Source organism: Panthera leo, chromosome E2 (assembly GCF_018350215.1).
Source record: "Panthera leo isolate Ple1 chromosome E2, P.leo_Ple1_pat1.1, whole genome shotgun sequence".
Lineage (NCBI taxonomy): Eukaryota > Metazoa > Chordata > Mammalia > Carnivora > Felidae > Panthera > Panthera leo.
Window position 1 is genome coordinate 48,769,983 of NC_056693.1, and position 27,785 is coordinate 48,797,767.

Here is a 27,785-nt window from a genome sequence, read left to right on the forward strand (position 1 = left end):
CGCTTCGCCTTCCCCTGGCCTCCACGCTACACGCAGGCCCACCATCTCCCATGTGACAGCTGCAAAAAGTGGATCTGAGTTCTGGAAGAAACCCTGGGCCCAGGGTCCTCTGGTCCTTTCTCACCGGGCATCCTAGCACTCAGATCCTGGTACAGATGTTTCTACTTCGAGAAATCCTTGTGTCCATGCAAACTCCTTAAGTGAGGATTTTGTAACACCCACATGCAAATTCGCTTTGCCATAGCGAAGGAGACAGAAGCCTCAGGAAGGGTGTCACAGGGGTCACTGGCCCTGGGACTGGGCTGTTGGAACGGGGAGGTGAGGGCTGATGAACAGGGACCTGACAGGGCACGGACAAGAAATGTGGCCTAGTTCTGGGCCCAGAGGGAAGGTGACCACTAGAGACCAGTGCATCCACGTGCCTTATGTGCAACGATGGGTCCCAGCTACGCTCTCCCCAGGAAGGAGCCTTATGATGTGGTTTCAAGTGAGTAATTCCCGACACATCAACCTGACGGTCAGAAAACCTAGGATCCGGCCTCTAAAGTTCCTGTGGTCCTACCCTGCTTGACCTATTTAGTTGAGGAGACAGAAACGACACCACCAAGTGCAGCGAGTAGGGTCAGGGTGCACAGCTCGGGAGATGCTCCTCACAGAGCAGTTGGTTGGGGGCGTCCTCCCAGTCACCAGAGAAGATTTAACAAGTAAAAACCTGCAAACTCTTTATTAAATTCTCCCATTTCATCTGTACAGAAAAAAATGCACATTATGTTCAGGATCTCAGTAACATCTCAAAATTACACAGCATGAACATGTAAAAACAAGGAACTGCTGGGATTTTATACATAGAAAGAAAAATCATTTACAAAAGAGGCTTGTTAATTTTACTTTTCTGTATTTTCTCTTTCTTAAAAAAAAAAAAAAAAAAGTTCAAGGCCTAAGATGTCACACAGCATCTGCTGTTCAGTCTGTTTTCCTGCTTGGACTGACCTGGGAATACTGTGCCGGGAGAAGCTGCTAGGAAGGCTCCTGCTGCCGGCTGTCCTGCTGGCCACCCGACCCCGTGCACTGACTGCAGTCTGCCCGGGGCCTCTCCAACCTCCCTAGCTCCTGGCATAGGCCTGCTGGGCTCTGGGGTCCAGGTTCCATGGGTTCCATGGGCTCCATGGGTTCCATGCTGGGGGAAGGCAAAAACAGAATATAGAGGCACTATCTGAATTTTCTCCTTGCCCAGGAAGGTTTCTCTACTCCATGTATCCCAACAACATCCCTACCGGTGTGTTGTGACAGATCTTGGGGAGGAGGAAGGAGAGGAAATCACCGTCAGGATCCTGCTACCACCAGACTAAACAGATAGTTCCACCTTGTGCTCCAGATAACAAGCAGTCCTGGGGTCTCCATAGTGATCTCACTAGATGGCTGGGAGAAGCTTGTCACTCAGAAGAGTCAGTCTGTGTTTGCTATGACTTATCTGTTGTCTGAGGTCAGGGCAAGAAGGGGGATTCGGCTTCAGACTTGAATGCCCTAACATGCGACCCTGGTCCTAATGGAGAGGAGGACCAAGAGGAGTGTATTAGAGAGATGGCCAACCAAAGACAAGAGAGAGAGATAGAGTGAGGGAGGACGGGAGGAGGGGCAGGCCAGAACAGGAGCTGTGGCCCCACGGCCCTTGGGAATCAGGGAGCAGTGGAGAAGAGGTGAAGGAGAGAAGTGTCCCTGAAGGCCGAGGAGAAATTCAGGGTACCAGAATGCTGCATTCGATAAAGCTACGTAGGTGCTGTCCAAAGCAGGGGAGAAAGAAAGGATCTTTCAGGTTTCCCAAATCCATAAGAACCTGAAATACAAATATATATACCAAAATGCACACAATTCAAAAAGCCCTATGCTTGTGGTTCTGTGGCCAAAATTTAGGTTGAATGGGTCAGGCTGGATTGGCTGGCTGCCACGGGTCCCTTCCAGCTTCCTTCTCTGTATCTGCTTGCTTAAAAGAAGCTGGATGTGGAGAACATGTAGTTTTTGGTGGGGGAGGGGAAGAAACGGGATATGAAAGCTTTTTCTCAGAAGAACTTGAGACCAGCTAAGTAAGAAAGGAGGCCCATGAAGCCATCTCTCTCCCCCTGGATGACTCCCTAGAGTGGGGATCTGTGGGACAGAAGCTGTACCGCAAGCCTGGGGGTGGGGAGGATGGGAGACATTTCCAGAAGTCATACTCACACAAGAGAGTGAATCTTTTCTTGGGAAGACAGGGAAGTCGGCACAGAAGTCCCGTTCCATTTTGTCTGATGAGTAAATGGATACTATAGACCTCTTTACCACTGGATGCTTTTATGACACAACTTCAGGAAATAGGAAGAAGTGAACTCTGACAATTCTGTCACCTCTTCTAGGAAAGCAGAATCTCCCTCCCTCTCTCCCCCAGGCAGAGCTGCTCACTGTTCCCCAAAAAAGGAAGCACAGGATATCAGACAGCCGGAGGCCTGCAGTGAATTCGAACCAATGCCTGCTGAGTACCAGTACTCAGGATGCACTGGTTTGGAGTGCGTTGACTGGACCCACAGAACTGGCAGTGGCAGCCAGAGGGTCTCCAGGGAATGTAGAGGAGGAAGACTTTCCTGCTGGAGTGAACCCAAGCCTCGGCTATGCTCCTACCTCAGCACATCTTGCTAGCACACGTCTCCTGGGAGAGCAGCAATAGCAGAGGATGGTCAGGGCCGCACCAGGGAAAGGGTCTCACTTCCAGGGCTACCCTTCTGGGAGAGAAACTCAGTTAGAGGGAAGAGTCTTGTTCTTGACAGTCGCCCTGCATTTCCGATCTCCTGTACCGGAGGGCCTCCAGGCCAGGAGAGTAACCTCTCGGGGCCTCTGGAGTGTTCTGGGGCACACTTCATATGACTTCCCCAGACCCTGGAGAGAGCTAATAAGGTCAGATGAGTTACCTGGATTTTCGGCAAACGCCTGAGGCCTTGACTGTGGAAAACCCCCCACCAGCTGCTTGTTATTGTCCACAGGCTAGACATCAGAAGAGATAAAGGCCAAGGTCCATCATCAGCTTCTCCACTAGGGCGATTTCTTCTTGAGTCGACTAGGTGATTTACTGATGATTGACCTCTGAGGCCAGTGACCAGAGGTGCCCCAGAACCTGTGTTATTATACCAAATGGGGGGCAGAATGGATACAGTTGAGCTGCAGGTTCAGAAGGTGCTGGGCCCCCTGCAGGTAGAAAACTGCTCAGGACACTACCTGGGACTCTCAAGAACCAGTCATATGAAACTATTCCAAGCAGGATGGTGAAATGCTTTCTAGCAAAAGCAACAAAAATACTGGCAGAATTATCCCTTTTATTTATTGTATCATTTCTAAAGATGATAAATGTTTCAAGAATCAAAATCCTTTTCAAGCTTCCAGATATGCTTCAGACAAAGCCAAAATGTCCAGATACCTTAAACTATTGGTTTGTTTTACAAACACTAGGAGGGAGAACGCAGAGATGGAGAATGGTAGCCGCACACTCACCAAATGGTGAATGTTTTATTCTATCCTGTGAACCATGCCAGACAGGTCAGTGGGGGCCTGCGTTGAGAGGACATCCCCGGTTCTCAATCCCAAGCCCCCAGGCCCAGGTGGGAACTCCTGGAGGTGGACTATCCGGACCAGCTCAATTCAGTCCAACAATGGTGGTGGTAGGGGTATGCTGCTCGGACTCCGAGAGTTTCAAGTTTTGGAAGAACCCCAGGACAGGTGCTGACAATCAGGAAGACCCTAAGAGCAGGACTGAAGGGACCAAGCAGCTGAGCAGTTCCCCTTGGTAACTCGCAGTACCCTAGGCAGGGGGATACAGCTGGCTTCTGGATCGCACTGCCTCCCGGAAGGGGAGCAACGAGCAAAGAAAACCACAGTATTCAAATACACATCATTCAGGTGAGACAAGGAGTAATCTGCATCAACCGATCCACAAACTGACCCACTTTGTATCGAACACATTTCAGGGGAGACAAATGTTGCATACGTCCCGCAGCACATGTGGACAGTGGCAAAGGGGGGGCAGGGCAAGGAGGGGCGCCATGGTCTATGTGGACAGTTTTAGGCACGTGATTTATAATACTCTGTGGACGTCTAACAGGTTAATAAAATATATATTATATAAATATATCTCCTACTGTACATGCCGCCCTCTTGTGCACCCACTGTAACTCCCTGCCCCAAACTCAAACCAAGGTGTGCCAAGTTGCACTGTGATGCCTGCACTCCTCCCCTTTTACACTCCAAACCTGCCATCCCACACTGGAGGGACGAAGGAGGACGGCCAGGAAGATTGCTTCCATAAAGCTAGATTCTGGAAGTACAACATCTGATGATTCATCAAAGTACAACACTCAGCCAATGCCTACTACAGTGGGTGTACGCAGCAAATGGACAGAAAGAAAAAAAACAGATAAAAGGCTCCATCTTTTAACGTAATAACTTTCCAAGTCCTCTCTACAAAGAGGCATAAGGGAGCTTGTCTGGGAAGGTGGCCTTGAGCCTGCACAAGGGTCAGGTTGGACTGCCAGTCACATCTTGAGACCACACTAAATCTTTATAAGCCATTGTCTTTGACTTGCACTGTTGCCTAAAAACTGAGCAAAGTGAATCAATCCCTGCTCCTCCTTCCTGCCCCGAGCTCCCTCTCTGCTTCAGTCCCTGCCTCCCCACAGGCCTTCCAGACTAACCACTATCCCCAGCAGGGTCAATCCGAATGTAACTGAGTCCTGTGCTAGCCTGGAGGAGGAAGATTCCTGGGATCCTGCTCCTCGGGACTCAGGGTCCAGCCTCTGACCAGCTTCCCACTTTTGATCTCCTCCCCAACCCATCTGCCTCTGGCTTAGGGAAGCTCATGCTTGCTTTACCTCACTGAAGTGAGGGGGTCATAGAAATACTCATGGCCTGGGGTCCTGACCAGCAGTGGCTCTATTAAGGTGAGATCTGGAAGGCATCACTGTTTTAGCAGAAGAAAACAAGACCCAAAGCAGACTGGTCACTGATTTCCCACTCGTCGGTGAAGTCCGTGGCCCCCACATGGTCCAAAGGTGCTTTTGAGAAATGAGCAAGACATCCCAGTTATATAGCATATTGGGTGCTGTGTTTTCCCCGTAAGTCCTGCTTCATTTTACAGTCACAGAGAAGAAATAACCCCATTGCCCAAGTCAAGCCTGGAGGAGATGTGTTATTATATACATTTTTTTCTTTCTTTAAAAATTTCTTTTTTTCTTTTCTTTCTTTCTTTTTTTTTTTTTTTTTGGTGGTTTTTGTTTTGTTTTGTTTTGTTTTTTAAAAATCATTTGAGTTGCAGGTCAGGTAAGTTGGTTCTGGAAGTACTGGTAGTTCCATTGGTACGAGAGAGACTTGTCTACGGGCAGGTAAACCCAAATTTGCCAACAAAGGCAATAACCAAAGCGGCCAGCTGCTGCTGTTGCACAAATGGTCGAGAAGGAGGAGGACACCATGGACACGGGCGAAGTCTGAGATGGGACAACGCAGAGGACACCTGCTGCTGCTCTAACATGGGTGTTGATGCCACCTCCTAGAAGAACGAGGTGAGTGGGTACACTATACAGGAGGGCTGTACAAACTGGGCACTGGACAGGTAGTTCCTTTGGTGGTCACGGTGGCTCTACCTGTCCTTGAGCTCTCGTGTTACTCGCTTGGTGATACGTCCACACATCAGGCCAATCAGGAACAATATACAGATGCTCCCGCTGATCACAGACAGAATGTAGTTCTTTGATGGAGATGTCATCACTTGCATGGCGAGGTCAGAGAAGCCATCAGCCGGGGCCACCTAGAAGGACACACAGCAGCATAGGCCTTGGACACAGAACTGGGTTGGAGGCAGGGCTAGCTCTAACTTGCCCCTCTCAATTCCTAGTTTAATTTATGTCATTTCCTTTTGGGAGAAAGGGCAAGGGACAAGACAATCAAACACAGAGCTACAACTCCTTTTCCTGATCACACTATGGTATATATCTACTACACAAGGCGAGAAAATACAGACAACTACAAAGAGGTGGGGTCTCATATTATCCACCTCACGCCATCCCCGCCCCTGCCAACCTGACAGCAGCCCTCACACTCAAGACCTGGCCACATAAGCCCTCGCAGAGCACTCAACAGGTTTTCAATCATTTAGTCCTCGTACCAATCCTTGAGAGTAGATTGTATTCCTCCCATTTTACAGATGAAGACCCACAGGCCAAGGGGTGGGACGTGATTACTTGTACCAGGTCACACAGGGTCTTAGGTATTCTGATTTATTATTAAAAACCACAGAGAACAAACAGTTGAGATTGTGTTGGATGCTGGTTCTGTATCTTGACTTCCCGTCACTCACCATTAAATAAGGAGCGCGGTCCCATCAGAAACAGTGTGCAAGTATGACAGGCTGACCGAGTACACTGCATTGCTCCTGTAATCACAGGCTCTGCAGCCTAGCCAGTCTTCATTCTCAGTTAGCCTCACTGCTTTTCTGAACGGACCTCTCTCTATGCAGCCTGCTATGGCAGAATCAGGGCCAAAAGGCTCCCCGGGTGCACACGGACCTGCTCTTTTGGGTCTCAACTTAGCCTGGGTGCCTGAGAGGGTGTGCCCAGAGATGTCTGGCTACATCTGTTTCTATGCTCGTCCCGCATACGTAGAGCAGAGTGAGATTAACGTGATCTGAGCGCTGACATCTGTCGACACAAAACAAGCAGTGGAATCCCTTTGCAGCAACGTTTAGTAGCTCCCCGGCAGAAGCAGAGAGAAGGAAGAGACTGACTTGGCCCCTCTCCGCTGCCTCACTTAACGGAGGGCTTCCAAGCCAACTTCGTTCCTTCGGGAGAAGGGGTGAGGGGCGTATGTGCTACTTGGACAGCTGCGATCCCTTCTCTTCATTTCCCTTACTTCTAGGTGTGAAGACTTGTCATGGTCTTTTCTGTTTGCCTGGTACCCTTGACCTTTCATGTGGGTGACAGGAGGAACTGGCCAAGAAGCAGGGGGGTCCTCATGATCGCTTTCTTAATCTAAGGCAACTGGCAATGTCCATCCCGATGTGGGGTGATAGAATGTGGATCTAGAAACCTGACTTTCTCGCTGAGGCACCTTGGGCAGGTCACAGCTTCCTCCATTGTAAAGTGGGGAAATAATCACTCCACTTACCCTGCTGCGTTTCAAGGTTCAGTGAGGTAGTATGTCCAGCGAAGTGTTACGCACCACAAAGCAACGTGCACATGAGAAGAACTGTTCCTCTTCTCGCTGAGGCTGCATTTTTGTAGGAAAAATCTCCCCTAGCCCAAGTCTGCCTGGGTATCACACACATTCACCTGTCCTGATGTCTCTCTACCCTATCAGCGTTCCTGTTTCAGCCTAGTTGAGGGCGAAGGCCGGGGCTAGTCCCACATACATATGCTCCTGCCAAACACTAACTAAAATCAGAAAAACGAGCTTTAAGACAACAGTGGCCAGCCTGGTTGCTTTCCCCTGGGCATGATTTCTGGTTCTCTTTGCACAGCTGGCTTTTATCCCATCCTTTGGGTGACTCACTTTTCCACGGTGGACTATGGGCAAGTGAGGAGAAAGCAGTGGCCCCGGCAAAGCCTGCAGACACTGGCAAAAGGAGATGGTGGCCGCAGGCTCAGAGACAGCCAGGGAGGCTTCCAAGGGCAGTGACAGACTTTTCAAATACACTTACTGCTGGTCTCGCAACAAGGACAAAAAGACAAGTGGAATATCCGGGGAACGGACAGAGATGGCCACTTCAGGAGATCCTCTTGGGCATTACCTTTGCTGCATAACTCCACATTTCAATCCGGTCATTGAGACGTTTTTTGCACTCAGGTTGTAACCTCACCCGCTTATCCTCCAGGGCCTCCATGAGACAGGACATTTCTGTGAAAGAAAAGGGATGAGAAGAGTCTAAAACTGTACAGAACAGAAATTTCTATGAGGCTGGGGAGGAGGGCACCTTATCACCAGAGAATTCAGATGTATAGGCTACACAAAGTTAAATCCGTTCTAGGAAATTTGACCAAAGATTTAACATGGAGAAAAATGATGTTGAGCTTCCAAGGGACCAGCTGCCAGAGACCCTTAAAACCTTCTTATTTTATTGGGCATGTCTGGCTCAGAAACAACTTTCTTCTACCTGCCCGGGATCCACCCAGTGTGGCCACTGGGTGAGCTGATGAAGCTGCTCTAGTTTGGCCAAGGGGGAAGAGGCCATGATCATGAGTTAAGTTTTGCTTCCCTGATAAATAACTCAACCTTCCCTTTTCATCAGAACCTTACCTCTGGTTATGGCTAGGTCAGTTCAAACCTGCAGGATTATTCATTCCTAAATTCATTCTGCCACAAAAGCCTAGTCCCGGCATCAACCAGGCCCCCAGAGGATGTTGTCTGTGGTTGTGCTGCAGCTAGAGAACAGAGTACCCGCAAGTGCTGTCTCAGAAGGAGTCTGTGCTCCTCCCAAGGTAGTTCAGAGAGGGCCAGAGTGAACAGTGACTTACGACGCCCTCGGCCGGGGGTAATGGCTGCACAGTGGTGCTTAATGTCCAGGGCACACGCTGTATGAAGAACTGGGTCCACAAAGATGTCTGCTTTGCTTTCCTTCAGCATGTTTAACACTTCCTAAGAAGGAAGAATCATCGTAGAGCAAGCTTTTATAGAGGAAATACATCAGATTTGTTATCTGCAAATACTTTACATACGAAGAGTAAAGTCAAGGAGGGAAGGGTGTGGGTTAACAACAGAACTTACTCTGAGACAGGGACAATGTGGTGATGACACAAAGAATGCAGATTTTTAGCAACTGATTCCATACACTCGGAGGCCTAGTATGATCAAAGCTATGTGCTAAACGAAGCGGGGGCTACAAGATCAGATGTGGGTTTCTGGCAGTCTGGTGGGCTGTAAATGTTGCATACTAAATGCTAGTATTTATATCGGTTGGTATAATACGGCTATTTTCTTAAGAAAAATGAAAATGTGAAATCTAAAAACCAGAGTTTTGGGGCACCTGGGTGGCTCAGTTGGTTAAGTGTCCAACTTTGGCTCAGGTCATGATCTCACAGCTTGTGAGTTTAAGCCCTGCCTTGGGCTCTGTACTGACAGCTCAGAGCCTGGAGCCTGCTTCAGATTCTGTGTGTGTGTCTCTCTCTCTGCCCCTTCCCTGCTCGCGATCTGTCTCTATCTCTCTCTCAAAAATACATAAACACTAAAAAAATATATAAAAAAAATAAAAAAAATAAAAACCAGAGTTTTAAAACTCCCAGGCAAACAAAGAAAAATGTTTGCATAATGTTTCATGTTACCTCCGTTATCCTCAAAAGATAAAAAAGATTCACAGAGCATAATTTTTACTGCAAGAAAAACTCTTAGTGAGTCTAAAGATGTCCTAAACAAGAGGATCATAACCATGATGGAAGTGACATCAGCTCTGCAGACTTTCCATTTAGACTTGAAAGAACAGGAGGTAACAACAGGCCAAAAGTGCTTTCTTAAATAAAAATTAGTTTGCTCTCAAGAGAAAGACTACAGGCCCTGTAAAGCAACAATAATAAAAACAAGAAAACAAAAAACAAAACTCAAATATTACTCTTCAAAGTTAAATGGGATCATCTGATGACAAACTAGTCCAAGGAAAACATCTGGATTTAGCTTTTAGCCATCTCCCATTATTCCTCAGGCCGTGTGGAATCAGAAACATTTCAGCAGATGAAAATATCTGTGTACAATATTCAGTGACTCAAAAATGACACCACTCAAACACTTTTCAAAAAAAGACAAAGCTTTTTTAAAAAGATCAAATATATTATTTCATTTGCAATTTTCCAAGATAATGCATGCTTAATTGTCATGTTTTGATAACTTCGTTTTTATAAGCTATTTCTGAAATGATTTTTCTGAATGCAGTATCTTTACTGATACTATTGGACTTGACATTTTGCTTTCAGTTCTGCACTCACAGGGCCTTAAACCATGGCCTGGTCATGGGGATCAGACATGTTCATGAATAATCAGTACATGTGGAAGGATATTTCAGTTATAGGTGATTAATTGTCAAGAATCTAGTGAAAGTTTCGTAAGAGGGAAGAAACGTATAATCCCGGGAAGGAAGGTTTAGATGTTCTTGCTAAGATATGCAGACTACAGCATCAGAAGGGAAGAAAAAGTTTTGTGAAAAGCAGGCAGGGAAACAAGGCCATTGGCGGTATTACCTTTTTACATGCGTCCGTTTTGATTTTGAGCAGGTTAACTTTGAGGCACTCTTCTACTTGACCTGTCTGCTCTTGGGCAGCTGCTTCCTCAGCACACAGATTGGAGATCTGTTCCAGAGACACACAAAACACATCTCTGCTGTCACCAGAAACCCTGTCTCTGAAACCTGCAGGTTTGGTGACCCTCCCATATGGTCTGGATGTCTCCTCAGTCTCCTAGTGGACTTCACGCCCCGCCCCCTGTCCTGGATGAGATGCTGGGCTCCATTCACTGTCACAAAGACTGGCACACAGAGTCAAAAACCAGTCAGTATACTGACGTTTATGCTGTCAACCCTGACATTTGAGTCAGAGTGTCCCAGGACTGGTCACAAAGAAGGCTACTCCTTGATTCCACAGGAGGAAGGTTACATAGCCAAGTGAAATACTAAAAGCAAATGGTTAACATTTATAAAGGTTCAGAGTCAACCTCAACTCACAGCTTGGCAACACACACATACACACACACACACACACACACAGGTTCTAAAACACAGTCCACACCAAAGATTAAAAACTTAAGTCTTCCTTGGGAGCTGTGAGTGAGCATCTTTAAAAAATCTTCAGCTATGAACCCCTAAAACTGACATATGTCGAACACAGTTCTCCACATGGGCTTTTCTAGCTAGGAAGTCAAAGTCCAAAGACAGGCATTTCTTTAGCGCTATTATAGGAGCACTTTCTTCCCCCCCCCCCCCCACGCTTTTTTAACATTTATTTATTTTTTTTTGAGAGAGAGAGAGAGAGCGCGCGCGCGCAAGTGGGGGAGGAACAGAGACAGAGGGAGACACAGAATCTGAAGCAGGCTCCAGGCTGTAAACTGTCAGTACAGAGCCCAATGTGGGGCTCAAACCCATGAACTGTGAGATCATGAGCTGAGCTGAAGTCGGACACTTAACCAACTAAGCCACCCAGGCACCCCAGGAGCACTTTCTCTTTCTGGCAAGTCTTGGGGAATTCTAGGTTGAGCATCAGAATAAGGAGAAAAAAGAACTATATGGAGACAGATATAGTAAAAGAACACTCTAGTACAACAGAGAAATATAGAACCAACACTCTATAGTGATAGGATGAATGTCAAGTCTAATTCAGTGTCACAGGGAACCAGAAACTCAAACAATGAAAAGTCCAGAAGATGGGCCCTGGATTCAGGGCTAAAGGGAAAGACGGTACAGAACTTTTCTTCAATAAACACTTCTCTGACCAGCTCTGTTCACAACCAGCTTCAGACCCAAATCCTACCTCATCTGAGCAGTGTAGCTGGAGCTGAGGATCTAGTCGGTAATCCAGAGCAGACTCCTGGATAATAATCCGGATCTGGTCTTCACAGTCCGAAGAGAGCCGCTACATGTGACAAAAGGAGAGTTCATCAGCCTATTAGACAGCTTCAGCTTTTTATTTGGTCCCTGGTTTGGGAAGGTACGAAAAAGGTCTTGGGAAAGTAGGAGTAAGCTAGGGGCTTCCACAGAAAAACCTGCCAGGAGTAGAGGGGCCTCTATAAACACACCTCTGCAGAGAGCCCAGGACTGTTTACCTGGTCAGCATATCTGAGCTTGAGGCACGAGATGACTTGGCCTTCCAGTTCCGAATCATCCTTGGCCTTAGTCAGGATACCATGGCAGAATTTAGGAATGTCAGCTTTACAGGCTTTCCTTAGCACAGGGTTTAAGCGGTAATCTAGAGTGGAAAGTTGTCAGTATGTGATAAAATATTCCACCTGGATTCAAAAATATTCAAGATCTACCTTTCAAAAGGGTACATGTTACATCAATGACCACAAATAAACTATTGATTTGTTTATTTGCTAAACATTTACCAAGCATTCATTACACTGTTTTTATTTTTTAAATTAAAAAAATTTTTTTCTGGGTGCATGTTTTAATTTTTTATTTTGGGGGGGGAGAGGAAGATGGGGGGAATATTTTAAGCAGGCTCCACGTGGGCTCAGCGTGGAGCACAACACAGGGCTCAATCCTAAGACCCTGGGATCATGACCTGAGCTGAAATCAAGAGGTGGATGCTCAACCTACTGAGCCACCCAAGAGTCCTGACTACACTGCTTTTAATCAGCAATATAATTAAATGAAAGGGTAGATGTGGACACAGAGACTCCAGGAATTCTACCTTGCAGCACGTCTGTGGGGTCTGCTGGTACCAGTACTCTTTAGTAGTTCTCAAAAAAATCACTCAGCCATCACCAACCTTCCCCATAACAGATGTTCTGGAAAACACTGAGAATACTGGACTCATCTTGCCCACTATGTTACAAGGTCTTGCAACTCAGAGCTGAAATTTCTCTGTTCTAAAAAACATTACCCATATATTCTCCTGCCACGTGCATGAAGTTTTGTTAAATCTCTAGACTTTTCAAAGAACTCCAGCCTTGACTTCCTCTGTCTCCTCTTTCCTATGACTTTCATTCTGTTCTGCCAAATACTCTTTGAAGGAAGAATATGTTATTTTCCTTACTAGATCCAGACTCTTCCCTTGAAATCCACAGGCAACAAAATATCTGTAGTTTAATTAGGTAGATATATGTCGACTCAGCTCCATTTAAGCCACATTCAATGGAACCAGGAAAGCCAAGCCATGATGTTACCTGTGTTCTGAGTGATCTGGCGCTTGGTTATCATCTGTTTGCATTTGGGATCCATCAATTCACTGTTCTTATTTTGCTTCAAGCACTGCAACATGGTTTTGGAATCTGCCTCTGGACAGAACCTCTGCAAGAAACAAAGATTTACAAACGTAGTTATCCAAATATGGCAATGAACATCATCTGCATCACCCTTCCACCTACTGGTGAGCTAATGACAAAATCAGCTTGAAGATATCACTTGGTACAAGAGAAACAGCTAAGCCTGAATAAACACCCAGACTCTACTTCTCCTTTTATTGAGTCTCTACTATATCTCTCACATTTCTTCCTACTACCCTCACTGTTTCCTATTTTGCACAGGATTGATTCTGTACCTGCATGGCTATGTTACATTACATGGCATCTCATGATCTTAAACACTGTTTAAGTAAAAACATAACATTGTACCAGGTGGCCAGGTAGCCCTCAAGCCATATCCACCCAATCCCAATGGGAAATTTAAAAATTACCCACTGAACAATGTGAACAGGAATGTGGGTTAAGGACCTGTCTAGTTCATCTTTTAACTATGGGGGCTATAATGCTACCAAACGGTGTGGGGCTAGTCCCTGTACACTTGTTAGTGTCCTTGAAGTCAGAGATCCATTTTGGACTAACAATAAGTTCTACCTCTATCTGCTAATCAACAGTGTATCTGCTAATTACAGCCTACGGATATCTTAATATAAGTTGATGACTGATTTTTACAAAAGTCATCAAAATCTTACAAAATTCCCTCAGATCAGAGCCTGGCATTTCAGCTTTTACACAGGACTCAAATCTACCAGGGTCAACTAAAGACATTACTAACTTTCACAATTCTATTTGGTATCTGAAAGAGTGAAAAGCAGCATTTTATTTTATTTTATTTTATTTTATTTTATTTTATTTTATTTTATTTATTTACTTATTTTTTATTTTTTAATTTAATTTTTAAAAATTTACATCCAATTTAGTTAGCATATAGTGGAACAATGATTCAGGGGTGGATTCCTTAGTGCCCCTTACCCATTTAGCCCATCCCGCTTCCCACAACCCATCGAGCAACCCTCAGTTTGTTCTCCATATTTATGAGTCTCTTCTGTTTTGTCCCCCTCCCTGTTTTTATATTATTTTTGTTTCCCTTCCCTTATGTTCATCTGTTTTGTCTGTTAAAGTCCTCATATGAGTGAAATCATATGGTATTTGTCTTTCTCTGACTAATTTCACTTAGCATAATACCCTCCAGTTCCATCCACATAGTCGCAAATGGCAAGATGTCATTCTTTTTGATTGCCGAGTAACACTCCATTGTATATATATGCACCACATCTTCTTTATCCATTCATCCATGGATGGACATTTGGGTTCTTTCCATACTTTGGCTACTGTGGACAGTGCTGCTATAAACATGGGGGTGCATGTGTCCCTTTGAAACAGCACACCTGTATCCCTTGGATAAATACCTAGTTTTGCAATTGCTGGGTCGTAGGGTAGTTCTATTTTTAGTTTTTTGAGGAATCTCCATACTGTTTTCCAGAGTGGACCAGCATTTTATTTTAAAAGTAGTATTTTATTTTTTAAGTAACATTTTATTTTAAAAAAGCATTTGCTTTTATTTTATCTTAAGTGTATTAGAACCTTAAATTTAAATCTCTTTATACATGTGGATACGACAAGGAACTGGCATTTAGGTTCTCAAGTTAGCCTGTTACAGAGAACGTTCACTGGAGAAGTATACGAAACAAAAGAACATATAAAATAGAAAAGCCTTTTGACTGTGGTAGGTGGATGATCAAGACATTTGGTGGTGACTTTCTCAACATACTACCACTAACTGCCCTCAAAATCAATCATATATTTACTGGGTATCTATTTACTTGTGCCTTAGGTCAAAGTGAGGTCAGTTAGCTTAGCTCAATGGTTGTCAAACTTGAGCGTGCATCAGAATCAACTGGAAGGCTTGTTAAAGCTATTAGCTCTGCTCCCAGAGTTTCTGATTCAGTAGGCAGAGGGTGGGGCCCAAGCATTTGTAAGTTTCCAGGGGCTGATGATGCAGTTGAGCTAGGGACCACACCACGAGAACCAATGTCTCCTCTGTATAAAACAGGTTGAGTGGAAAGATTATAAAATTTGCTCCAAAGTTTAAAGAAGCTTATGTTGTTATTTTTATTTACCCTGTACTTAGCCCCTGGTTTGGGATCCCTTACCTTTATCATCTGCTTGCAGACTCTCATGAGTGTATAGTCTAGTTCTGGGTCCATCATCTCTGTCTCCTGTAGCTTAAAAACTTTCTGGTGGCAACGAGTACTTAGCTGCTTCTTGTTTTCTTTCAGGCATTCAATAATCTAGGGCATAAGAATTATGGTCAAGTTAAGGGATGTATCAGGGATTGATAATCCATATGTTCTCACTACAGCATTCAGTTCTTAGTGCATCCCCTCTCTTTCATTCCATTCCTAATTCCAAGGTAAGAGGAGTCAGAATTTCCTCACCAAGGAGAATTATGCTTACAGATTTGCAGCTTTAGGTCTAACAGTGAACCAGACTGTATAAAAATAATGGATGAGTTGAGCAGGCTGCACTGGAGGCTAAAGGAAGGAATCCCCCTCAAAACTCTTGGTTTTTTCTGTCCTCTAGCTCTTCTTTGTCAAGACTCCTTTTGGAGCACACATTAGGCACTCTGCTTTTCTAGGGAGCAGTATCCCTGACTAGTCAGTAGGCACAAGCTAGGAGGTTCAGTTCCACTCACCATTTACCCCATGAGAATAGAGCATTAGATGCCAGGTATGAATGAGGCCCAGTTGCTACCCCTGATAAATACGCAGTCTCACAGGGCAAACTTTTATAAACAACTACAATAAACAAATCAAAAAATAATAAATAAATAAAACAATGGGTGACTCAGTCGGTTAAGCATCTGACTCTGGATTTCAGCTCAAGTCATGACCTCATGGTTCGTGGGATCAAGCCCTGTGTCAGGCTGTGTGCTGACACTGCAAAGCCTGCTTGGGATTCTCTTCCTCTCTTTCTTCCCCTCCACCCTCCCCTCTGTTTCTCTCAAAAAATAAACAAATATCTAAGAAAAAAAAAAAGACGAGGGGTGCCTGGGTGGTTCAGTTGATTGGACATCTGGCTTCGGCTCTGGTCATGGTCTCACAGTGAGTGAGTTCAAGCCCTGTGTTGGGCTCTGTGCTGACAGCTCAGAGACTGGAGCCTGCTTTGGATTCTGTATCTCCCTCTCTCTCTGACCCTCCCATCGCTTGCACTCTGTCTCTCGCTCTCTCAAAAACAGACTTAAAAAAAAAAGATGAGGGGCGCCTGGGTGGCTCAGTCGGTTAAGCGTCCGACTTCAGCTCAGGTCACGATCTCGCGCTCCGTGAGTTCGAGCCCCACGTCGGGCTCTGTGCTGACAGCTCAGGGCCTGGAGCCTGCTTCGGATTCTGTGTCTCCCTCTCTCTCTGCCCCGCCCCCGTTCATGCTCTGTCTCTCTCTGTCTCAAAAATAAATAAACGTTAAAAAAAAAAAAAAAAAAAAAACCTTAAAAAAAAAAAAAAAAGATGAGCGGGTTAACATAAAAGCATAAAGTGCCATATGATGGATTTTAAGATAGTGAATTGAGTATAAATCTCCCCTTCCTTACACCAACCTTTTAGATATTATTAAAAAAAAAATGAGGGGCGCCTGGGTGGCTTAGTTCGTTAAGCCTCGACTTCGGCTCAGGTCACAATCTCAGGGTTTATGAATTTGAGCCCCACGTCAGGCTCTGCTCTGATAGCTCAGAGCCTGGAGCCTGCTTCGGATTCTGGGTCTCCCTCTCTCTCTCCCCATCCCCTGCTCACACTGTGTCTCTCTCTCTCTCTCTCTCTCTCTCAAAAATAAACATTAAAAAATTTTTTTAAAAAATGAAATAGGGGCGCTTGGGTGGCTCAGTTGGTTGGGTGGCTGACTTCAGCTCAGGTCATGATCTCGCGGTCTGTGAGTTCGAGCCCCGCGTCGGGCTCTGTGCTGACAGCTCGGAGCCTGGAGCCTATTTCAGATTCTGTGTCTCCCTCTCTCTGACCCTCCCCCATTCATGCTCTGTCTCTCTCTGTCTCACAAATAAATAAACGTTAAAAAAATTAAAAAAAAAAAAAATGAAATAAATGATAAAGAAGGGAAGCAGATGGGAATCTGCAGGAACTAGAGCTGTAGCATAAAGTCATGAGACTTCTATGAAATCCTCAAGGGACAACCAAGAATCACCAAATAACTGAGAGGAAAAAGTAAGAGAACAATTAAAAAAATATATTTAATGTCCTCAGAACAATACAGAAAGAAATGGTAAACCAGAATCAAGAACAGATGGTTATGAGAGGAACCAGTAACAGATTCTGGAAACAAAAAATAAAACTCCCAACTGGGAGTCTCTCTAAAAACAGAATGGACACAGCTTAAGAATACATCTTTAAGCTGGGAGATAGACCTGAGGAATTACCTCAATGCAGTACAAATAACAAAGAAATGGCAAGTATGAAAGAAAAAGTGAAGAGACATGGAGGACAGATTCAGATGTTCCAACTGTCTAATATGATTTCTAGAAGGAAGTAAAAGCAAGGCAGTATTTGGAAGAAAACAATAATTGAGAATTTCCCCAAATTGAGAAAAACATGAATTCTGAGACTGAAAGAGCCAACTAAGATAAAGAAATAAAAAAAAAACCCCAAACCCATCCCTGATTACATGCCAGCGGAATTATGGATCATTAAAGATAAAGAGAAAATTCAGAGTTGATGATCTGCACAGACACGAGAGTGAGATAGACATCAGCAATAGCAGATACAAGACGATAATGAAGCCACTATCTCAAAGGCTAAAGCACCAGTGTGGTGCTTTCAGGGCAATTCCCTGAACTAGAAAACGTAGCCGAGTCACTAGAAGAACATTATAAGAAAAAAAAAAATCACTTCTTTGTACTTCATTCCTGACTAATACTAATTCAGGACAGGGCCCAGTTCTGTGCGTTAAAGAAACAAGATTTCCCAGGTGATTCCTGGTGACTTCCAGTTAAGAACTTTTGTGCAACAGGCACAGAATAAGGGAATAATCAATTCTGGAGGTACACGGTGTTAGAAAAACTACAGAGAGGAGGAGACATTTGAAGGATTGTGAAGAGCTTCTTAGCAAGGTGGAGAAGGACAAGCTAACCTGAAAGAGGGAAGAGAATGAACAGGAGAACATGAGGAATGCAGGTAAGGAACTTCCTTTGGGAAAGTCTGGTAAAGCTTAGGAGGGGATGACTAGGCTGGACAGAATGTGACGAGGCTCATTCCACCAGCAAAGAATTCACGGCTAAAATGTTAACTTCACATTTTTTTTTTTTTTTTTAAGTTTATTTATTTATTATGAAAGAAAGGGCAGGGAGAGATTGGGGGGGGGGGGGTACAGACAGGGAGAGAGAGAATCCCAAGCAGGCTCTGTGCTGTCAGTGTGGAGCCTGATGTGGGACTTAAACGCATGAACCGTGAGATCATGACCTTAGCCAAAACCAAGAGCCAGACACTTAACCGAGTGAGCCACTCAGGCGCCCCCCCCCCCCTCTTTTTTTTTTTTACTTAAAGTGTATTTTGAGGGGTGTCTGGGTGGCTCAGTCAGTTGAACGTCCAACTTTGACTCAGGTCATGATCTCACACTCATGTGTTCGAGCCCCACATCGGGCTCTGTGTTGACAATGCAGAGCCTGGAGCCTGCTTCAGATTCTGTGTCTCCCTCTCTCGCTGCCCCTCCCCCCTCGCACTCTGTCTCTCAATCTCTCTTTAAATAAATAAACATAACAATAAAAAATTTTTTCAAGTGTATTTTGAGAAAGTGAGAGAGAAAGAGCACAAGCGCACAAGTTGGGGAGGGACAAAGAGAAAGAGAGAAAAAGAGAGAGAGAGAGAGAGAGAGAGAGAGGGGGAGGGAGAAAGAGAATCCCAAGCAGGCTCCTCACAGCCAGCAGAGAGCACAATGTGGGGCTCAAACTCATGAACCATGAGATCATGACCTAAGCTGCAATAAAAAGTCAGACACTTAACCGACTGAGCCACTTAGGTGTCCCAAAATGTTACCTTCACAGTTTCACAATTAAAAAATATAAACAGTTACCTGAGCATTGCCATACTGCACAGTGGAACAGTAGTTCTTGATGTCACTCTTGCAAGCTTCATACAGATCTGGTTCGAGACGGATGTCCTCTGTCTGTATGGGAGGGGGCCAGCATGGAAAAGTGAGGTTACTCGAAACTGGAGATGTCAAATGTTCTACATATTCATGTACTGACCAGATCTTGTCTAGTGACCACAATCTTTACACAGCAAAATAGGAGCAGTGGGGCCACCGCAGTAAAAGGAGAGCTGGCATTTAGTTTCAATTCTGCACTAACTAGCTAGATGGCCTTGGACTTTTTTTGCAAAACAAAATGCTGCCACCTACCCGGCCCCTTCGCAGGACTGCTGTGAAATGAAGTAAGATAATATGATGTGGAAACCACTTCAGGAAATTAAAGCATTATATCAATGTAGGGTTCTACTTTTATTATTGTTTTATTGAAAGAGCGAGGTCCAACGCTAGGGACCCAAAGTCTCAATTACACTAGGATATCGAGGAGAGCTCCACTTAACACATAATTACCACTGCATCACTCCCACCCTACGTGAAAATCTGGTAACGTGACTTTTGCAATATTACTGGTGTTTGGTGTTCATTACTAGTTTTTAGTTTTTATTTAGACTGAAGTAAAATAAGTAGAATTCGCAATACAGAATATACTAAACATTTTTAGCTGTTTAGCTTAACCTCAAAAGTAACATAAGTTTCCCCTTAGAGCGCACGCTGCATTTGACCTGCCAGTAACTGTTGTACCTCGTGATCTGTAAGCTCTTCAGGGCATGGCATTCCCCTGGAGACTGTTGTTGGTCAGGGAGTGGGCACAGATCTCCAGCTGACACGAGCAAATTGAGGGGAGGATCTGGCTACAGGCTGTGGGGGAGGGAGGAGGTCTCTCCTGTTCTACTTTCCTGCTGGAGACGACGTGGAGCAGGAGGCCAGAGCCGCTGCAGGTAGCCACGGTGAGGGGAAGCAGCCTTACCATGAAGCTGGTGCCATGAACAGCAAAGCAAACAGGGAGAGACCCTTGATCCTTGAGGGCATTACTGATGCACGGACTGTATCATGTGCTTACAGCTTGTCCTATAGTGAGCTTCCAGTTACATGTGGTAAAAATACTTCATCGGTTAGGAAAAGTGCAGCAAGAAGCTGTCACATGGTAAGATCTGAGCACAAGGCTCCAAGTCTTAACAATCATAATAATGGCTAAAACCTTTCAATTTGCCCTCACCCTTCACCCAACTTTCCAGACCCGCCTCTGTGTTTCTGGGACCAGAGGCTGTGCTACGAGGCATTACCATCTCTAGCTCCTCCACCCGCAGCTGCTTGCGGCACTTCAGGGACACCCTGTGTTCCTTGGCTTCCTGTAGAGTGTCATTGCGCACGGTGGTGCTCAGACAGATCACCACGTCCACCCTGCCAAGGAAAGGAGAAGGCTGAGACTGGCTGGAGCCACATGAGGGCAGAGAGCCAGGGGCTGAGCCGGGGCAGGGGCCACATCAACACTCCAGAACGCATGACCCTCTTTACCACGTTTTTGAATGCTTTTTCTAGAAGTCTCATTGTGTTAAAAGCACTAAAAGCAGTAACCTGACTCTCTATGTCACAAATGACTGAAGGCGCACTACAATCCTGACAGGTAGGGAGGCCACAGAGGGGACGTAAGGACAGTTCAATGCTTGTTTTGCTAAAAACATGCGACCAGAGAGGAATGCTGCTCTTAACTCTAGACTGTGTCTTTCTTTGATGAGCTGTGAAATTCATTCTTGAGAGGTACAGAACCTTGAGCAAAATGGGAACTTGATTTATATGAGGCAGAGAGATGTGTTCTAGAAACATGCCTTTGCAAAGAGTAAGATGGAAGAATTCAGGCAGCCATGCTGTAAAAGCCCATCACTGTCTTCACTGAGACCTAATTCTTTTTTTTTTTTTTTTTTTTTAATGTTTATTTTTGAGAGAGAGCCAGTGTGAGCAGGGGAGGAGCAGAGAAAGAGAGTGAGAATCCCAAGTAGGCACCGCACTGTCCACGCAGAGCCTGATGCGGGGCTTGATCTCATTAACTGTGAGATCACAACCTGAGCCAAAATCAAAAGTGGGACGCCTAACCGACTGAGCCACCCAGGCACCCTGAGACTGAATTCATAAATGAATAAAGTTTTTGTTTCCAAACTAGACCTCTAATTCAGTAAAAGCCCCTGCTGCTCTCCCAAAGAGTTAACATAATGGAATGATGTTGGGAGGCAGTTAACCTCTTATTCATACTATAACTGGCTTCTCTAAGTAACAATCTAAATCTGCCTCTTCTGTCAGACAGCCTGAACCTGGGAACATTAAAATCGCCCTTTTAGCCTCCAGGCTCTCTGTGTCAGAACCACCACCGTCCCCTGTGGCTGCAGGCAGCCACGAAGATCACGTGGCCACACAGCCCAAGCGCATGGCCATACTACCAAGGGAGTGTGGAGGCCTCCAAGGCTAACCCTACCAGTACACAGGACATTTGTCCAGAGTTTACGGAAGCAGAATTAATCAATTAAACGTTACATACTTCTTTTTTATGTTGGGACAAAGTTTCAACACATCCTCCTTGCAGGCCATTTTAAACTTGTAAGAAAACCGAAAATCCTTCATCTGCACCTGAAAAAGATGATGAGAAAGAAAATCAGCAGCTCTGTGGCAAGTTCCGATTGGCAGTGCTGGCTGATTGCACAGAGACTGCAGAAGCCTGCCTTCCATGCCCTGTGAAACTTGCCCTCCATCTCGGACTTCGTGACCTGCCAACCTCCCCATTATTCCCTCTGCTAAGGGCACCCTGGCGTCCCTGCTATTCCAATCATGCTGCTCCCTCTGCCACGAAGCTCTTCTCCCAGATCCTCCCTGGTCCGTGCATCACCTCCTCAGCATTTCTACTCAAACATCTCCTTCTCAAGTCCCCTTTCTCCTTCATCCTCTAGCCCTTATGCAGCTCTAGCCCACCTGAGATTCTGTACTTATTTATAAACGTGTTTTGTGTCTTTCTCTTACTAGAACACAGAACAGACAAGGGCAGGGTTTGTTGCCCAGTGTCTCCAGTACCCACACTCCAGAGGCCCTCAATATCATTTGGTAAAGGCAGCCATGTAGTCCATAGGCCCTGGGAAGAGATCAATTTTATACAGATGACAGATTCCATCCTCCCGGGAAGGAAGTGCTTGCTTTACCAGAAACACTTTCTTTAGACATGTGTAACTGTGAAAAGTACAGTTTAACCTTATGTGGATGCCAGACCTGGGTAGTATGATTTAGAAGAAAAAAAAAGGCTTAAGAGTTCAGTACACTGATAGACATTTGGGCTGCTGCACTGAACAATGACAAAACAGCAGATCCCACTCATACTTGCTGTGCAAGCAAAGGTTAACGTATCTTACGAAAAGCAAACAATGTGACTCATCTCTATTCCTGCTGGACCGCCTGTTCCCTAAGGGTACAGACTCCATCTTTATTTAGCACTGCATTCCTAGAGCCTACCATCGTGCCTGGCCATAGTGGAAAAGACCGTATTTTTTGAGAACCAGAGAGGACATATATTTGGAAAAAAAAGATTTCTCACAGAAGAGGTGCCCTGATGCTCTGGAAGAGAAAGGAATTCAGAGCCATTCAAGCAGCCAAGACGGTCAGGATTTGCCTGGTGTTACTCACCAGCTGGAAGTGGGTAACTCCAATGGCGCACTTCTCATTCATATCCTTCTGGTGTTTGTTCTGAATCAGACACTCCATCAGGTCCCCAGAGTCTATCTGGTTATCTGCCACATCCTGGGGAAGGCAGTGCACATTTACATTTCATTTCCAACAATTAGTGAACAAATCGTGCACCCTAGTTCATAGAAAAATGGAAAACGAGACTGATTCTAGAGACTTCACCAACAACATACCTCATAAATTATACCAAAATAAGCCTGCGAAATTACAAGGGATGTTTATCAGTATTTATCAGTATTGGCACAGCAAGCTGCCCTGCATGAAGCTCCGACAAGAACATGTACTGTTCAGGGTTTTTACTCCTTCCCCTACAGGACGCCAGCAGCTGACTTTCAGCATCACACCCAACATTGCCTCCTGGTTCCTGCATGGTTTCACCCCTGTAATTTAGCTAGTTCAAAATAACAGAATTAATTTAATTTACAAGAAGAGAGTCGGGAGGTGCAGCTACTATTAATGCTAACAAACCCCAGGCTGATGTATTGGCGGCAACACAGCTATGCTCAGGAGGGCCTCCCCCTGCCCCCTGTAAAGGGCATCTCCACAACTGCCACTAACCACATACCAGGTCATCTACCAATGATAATCAAATAAGGTTTCTGAGGATGGTGGCACCCGTCTCTTGATTTTGTTTACATTTTTCACTTTAATTTGTCAATCTGATGATCACTCAGGAGTAATGTATGCCGAAGACAAGGAGGTTAGTGCAACACACAAAGTCCCAGTGAATTTGGTTTTGTTTTGAATCCATTTCTCCAGACATTACTTACGTGGCAGAAGTTCTGAATTATGGGCTCACAGGCTCTCATCAGTAAGGCTTCAATCTGAATATCCTGTAGGAGATTAAACATATGAATAATTCTGCTTTAGAAAGAGCCAGTAGTTTAGGAAGCGGGGCAAGTGTGTGTTTCTGAGTCAGTAGCAACTGATGGGCATTTGCCATCGCCATAATCTAAGGTGTCCATCTGGAAGCTAGTCTGGTCTTTAGGTTAGACAGCCACAGCACAGAGAGAATTGCTCCTTCATTATATTCTGAAAGGCAAGGTTTTCTAGAGGCAGATACCCCTTGGGCCTGAGCAAAAGATAAGGCAGAATTAAGAACAGTACAGAAAATAAAACATTTAACAGTTATCCTAGTGTTTAGCCTTTGGAGTTTTTCCAAATGGCTAAGCAGTTCAAAATGAAAATGCGGGTAACTGACATCTGTCTTTAGCTTATAAGCTCCTAAAACAGACGACAAACCACTGCCTCTGGGGAACATACACAAATGCCTTTAAGCAGACAGCAACCTCTGTGCAGCACTAGCTGCTGAAATAATATCTTCCTTTAAAGAGTGACACACCCCAGAATGTCCTCAAAAGCCCATAAGGACAATGAAAATTGGAGAAGGGAGATGACAGAAGATGAAAGAAAGCAATAAACTTTTGAAAAATAGAAAGCAAAAAAAAAAAAAAAAAGACTAGCTGAGCAATGTAATTGTACGTATTGATACTTTTGACAATTCAAACAGTTCTAAAAGGCTTATGATAAAAAAAAATAGCAATTTCCCGTTTCCCTGATTTCTGCCCCCACAAGACCATTTTAACATTTTTATCTGCTCCTTCCCCAGTAATGCTGTATTTCTAAATAGTGTTTCTTGCTTATGAGGCTTTCTAATTTCTTTTTTAATATTTTAGTGAGTTACAGGATGAAACACGGATAAACACGTGTATTCAATCTTCCACATTTAAGTGGAAATCCCAGCCTTTTATTTTCTTAATGATGACACAAACATTACCAGATGACCTAACCGAAAGAGCTAAGGTAAGAGAACAGGAACGGGAATGTTCGGACTGGTCTTGCACGTGGTTGAGAGAGCTGAAGCACAGCTGCTAGCTTTTCTTAAAGGCCAGGGAAAAGATTGGTCTAATCACTGTGATAATTCTAATTTATGAAGAAAACCAAAGGGCTAAATGTATGGGCTATTTCTCTGGAGAAATGAGGAGAGGGGTTTAGGAAACAAAACAAAACACTTCTTGGTAAAGCCAGCGGAGAGAAGTGACACTCTCGGGGCTGAAAAACAGCAAGCCTGAGAACAGAGGACAGGTTGCTGCCAGGGCTGCCGCCATCTACAAGCTCCAGACTGCTTACCTCAGATTCTAACTCAGTGAGGTTGCCGACTATATCTCTGCACTCTACAGCCAGGTCGTCAAGGTGGTCCTGGAGGCACTCTAGCTCCTGCAAGTAAGAAAGCAATCCCTTGGCACGTGTCAATTACATAAATGAACAAGGGAAGCAGAGAGAACAGGGTCTACTACTTCCTTTTTAGTGGTCCTCCTTATCTTTCCTTTTAAAAACTATTTCACTGAACAGAACACTAAAGCTTTATTTGAGTCCCCAAACTGGGATTGTTGAAAAATAAGTACTTGATGTAAAAGGGTGGTTAAAAGGGTCACAAGGGGCTACAATAGCCATGCAAATCCTCCAGAAGGCCCAATCAGTAAGTCCAACAAGAATCAATGTCGACACGTCCTCAGAGTCTAAAAATTTTATCAGGCCTTTATTCCACTCTATCAACAACCTGCCATTCAATTTTAACCTATGTTTTGATCACCTTTGCTCCCATTTTAAATCTGCGCACCAATAATAATCAACGAACAACAGATTTACAGGGAAAGACATGGAATATTTTAAGACTTTTCATGAGCAAAGTAGGCTGGGACCCAGGATCCAAAACACAGCATAGAACTTATAGCTCCTGCAAGTCAAATGTGGGATTCTAACCTTGGCCCACATAGAAAGATCCTGAGGAAAACTGCAAAGCAAGTGAGCACATTAGGGTTTGGACATCTAAACACTATCTTGTCTAGGCTTTGGAAACTGACCTGGAGAGACCTCGTAGTATCATTCCATGACTATTCCCTTTAGAAACATAGAGGTTTTAAGTAGAACAGAAGCTTATTTTCCCAAAGCATATCAACAGCTATTTCTCAGCAAAGGGCTCTATTAAAGGATCAAGTTTAACTTACTATTTTGCAAGAGTCTCTGTTTTGGAATTAGAATAGGAAGGGATGAGCAGGGGGGTGTAGGAATTATACAATGCCCAGAAAGCGGGGGTGGGGTGGGGAATCCCTAAAGGAAAATGCATAAAACCTCGGGAGTAAGATAAATGGCTAAGGGAAAAATCCCAGTCATAGAATCCTTTCCTGAGCCAAGCTTCACAGCAATGGACTGCCACACAGCATAGCTTTCTCACTGTTACTTCAAAGGGGGTATGGAAAGAAACTGTTTTCTGGGATTCCATGTGACCATATCTTTTGTTTCATTAGACAGAGGCAGCAGAAAGCTGAACTGCAAGCGTTTTCTAACAATAAATTTGACAGAACTGCAGCAGGCCCAGGAGGTAGCCTGCTGAAAATGGCATTCCCAGGGTGAGCAGATCTGAATAGTGAGCCATGTTGCTTCTTAAACATACCCAATTCCTGCACGGGTAAGTTTTTAATAGTTTAATCCCAGAGGATGTTCTGGAGTAGTAAAAATGGAACCTGGAAACCTGAGTTCACACTTTGTTCTAGTATTACTGGAGCTTTAAACAAGGACTTACTCCTCACCACAGAGGACACACTACCTTCTAACTTAATTTGCTAGAAAGCAGTAATGTAGCTTTTCTATTTTTTTAAAGCAGGCACAAAATCGTTAGGCACCATTCACAGCATGCATGTAATTCTGGGGGCTGCTTCTTCTCTATGCTTTCCGGTACGGAGAGGTTATGACACAATGGACCAGATGTCTGGTTAGGATTACACCTGAGTATTAGGAAAGGAGGTCACTTCTTGAGTCTCAATTCTGTCAATTACCAAATGGAAAAGATAATTCCCATTCCTACATATCTTATAGGACTACTGGATGGCATGCATGCTATTCATGTATGCCAGTATTTAGAATTGTTTATATTTATACACTGCCTTCTCTCGAAAGGACTTAACGTACCTTATAAAAGTGAGAAGAGAAAAAAAAGGCAATATAAAATAAAGTTAGAATGAGTTAAAAAATAGGAAGAAAAAGAAAATATGGTAAAGAAGGGGGGATGGAGCTAGCAGCAAACCTGGTACACAAAAGCCTCCCACAAAATCTCATATACTTGCTAGAGGCAGGTCATACCTTTGGCTCCAGGCTTTTGAAGAGGCAACACGAAGGGGGAAAATAATCGCTTACAAAATACAGTAACCATAATATAAAAACGAACCAACGGCTTAGGAAAAGTAGTAGTACTCCTTCCACAGAGACGAAAGAGAAAAATTTCCTTAGGATTTCTTATGAAGAGGACACTGAATAATGTAACAAAAATAAAGATTGTATTTTATGGTCTGTACTCTATATAAAATGTTAGTTGTGATGATGATGATGATTATTACTACTATAAGATAAATAGGTGGCTATGTGAGCTACCTGTCCAGTCTCTGTTTTTTCACTGCACCATTTTCCCAGATCAATAAGGCATTTATCCTGAAGGCCAGGATCCAGCTTAACATCCATGGCACGCTGGTGTAGGATCCTTTGGACTTCTGCTCGGCACTCTCGTGAAAGCTATATGAGAAAGAACAAGCAAAATACTTTAAAAGTACCAGAAGCAAGGGTGCCTGGTTGGTTGAGCATCCGACTTCAGCTTGGGTCATGATCTCATGATCTCATGGTTCATGAGTCTAAGCCCCACATCGGGCTTGGTGCTGTCAGCGCAGAGCCTGCTTAGGACCCTCTGACCCCTCGCTCTCAGCTTCTCCCCTGCTCACACTCGCTCTCTCTCGCTCAAAAATAAAATAAACATTAAAATAAAAAAGCACCATAACCGAAACAAAAAAGCACTAGATAAAGGATATCTGTTGTCAGGAAACTAACAGAGAACGTTATAGTAATTTATATAAACTTTATACCTCAAATCTCTTCCAGAATAAGGATTAAATTTTCTAGGAGACTTCTAAAAGCCTGTATCTCTAGGAATGAGATTATACATTCAATATTTTCTAATACACTATTGAGACAACATCCTTTTCTCAAAATAC

At 44.4% G+C, this 27,785-nt stretch overlaps 1 protein-coding gene across 4 annotated transcripts in view; it reads right to left on the reverse strand.

The window, feature by feature from the left end:
• Nucleotides 1–705: 705 nt before the first annotated feature.
• GLG1 (golgi glycoprotein 1) overlaps nt 706–27,785 on the reverse strand; it is a 148,404-nt gene continuing 121,324 nt past the window's right edge. Inside the window, exons 12-27 of one of the 4 annotated variants that reach the window (XR_006197242.1) lie at nt 27,175–27,312; nt 24,877–24,963; nt 23,517–23,579; nt 22,687–22,800; nt 21,557–21,645; nt 20,310–20,427; nt 19,012–19,104; nt 15,096–15,233; nt 12,868–12,991; nt 11,803–11,945; nt 11,511–11,612; nt 10,230–10,337; nt 8,520–8,640; nt 7,796–7,902; nt 2,937–5,818; nt 706–2,750 (exon numbers count right to left, since the gene is read on the reverse strand). Coding sequence is in view for 2 of the 4 variants with exons in the window: in XM_042919583.1 (XP_042775517.1) it covers nt 4,534–4,609; nt 5,655–5,818; nt 7,796–7,902; nt 8,520–8,640; nt 10,230–10,337; nt 11,511–11,612; nt 11,803–11,945; nt 12,868–12,991; nt 15,096–15,233; nt 19,012–19,104; nt 20,310–20,427; nt 21,557–21,645; nt 22,687–22,800; nt 23,517–23,579; nt 24,877–24,963; nt 27,175–27,312 (1,785 nt within the window). In the remaining 2 variants the exon portion in view is untranslated. Of the gene's footprint in view, nt 5,819–7,795; nt 7,903–8,519; nt 8,641–10,229; nt 10,338–11,510; nt 11,613–11,802; nt 11,946–12,867; nt 12,992–15,095; nt 15,234–19,011; nt 19,105–20,309; nt 20,428–21,556; nt 21,646–22,686; nt 22,801–23,516; nt 23,580–24,876; nt 24,964–27,174; nt 27,313–27,785 lie in introns of all 4 variants that reach the window. The other 3 variants (XR_006197243.1, XM_042919583.1, XM_042919582.1) reach the window with 3 other exon arrangements.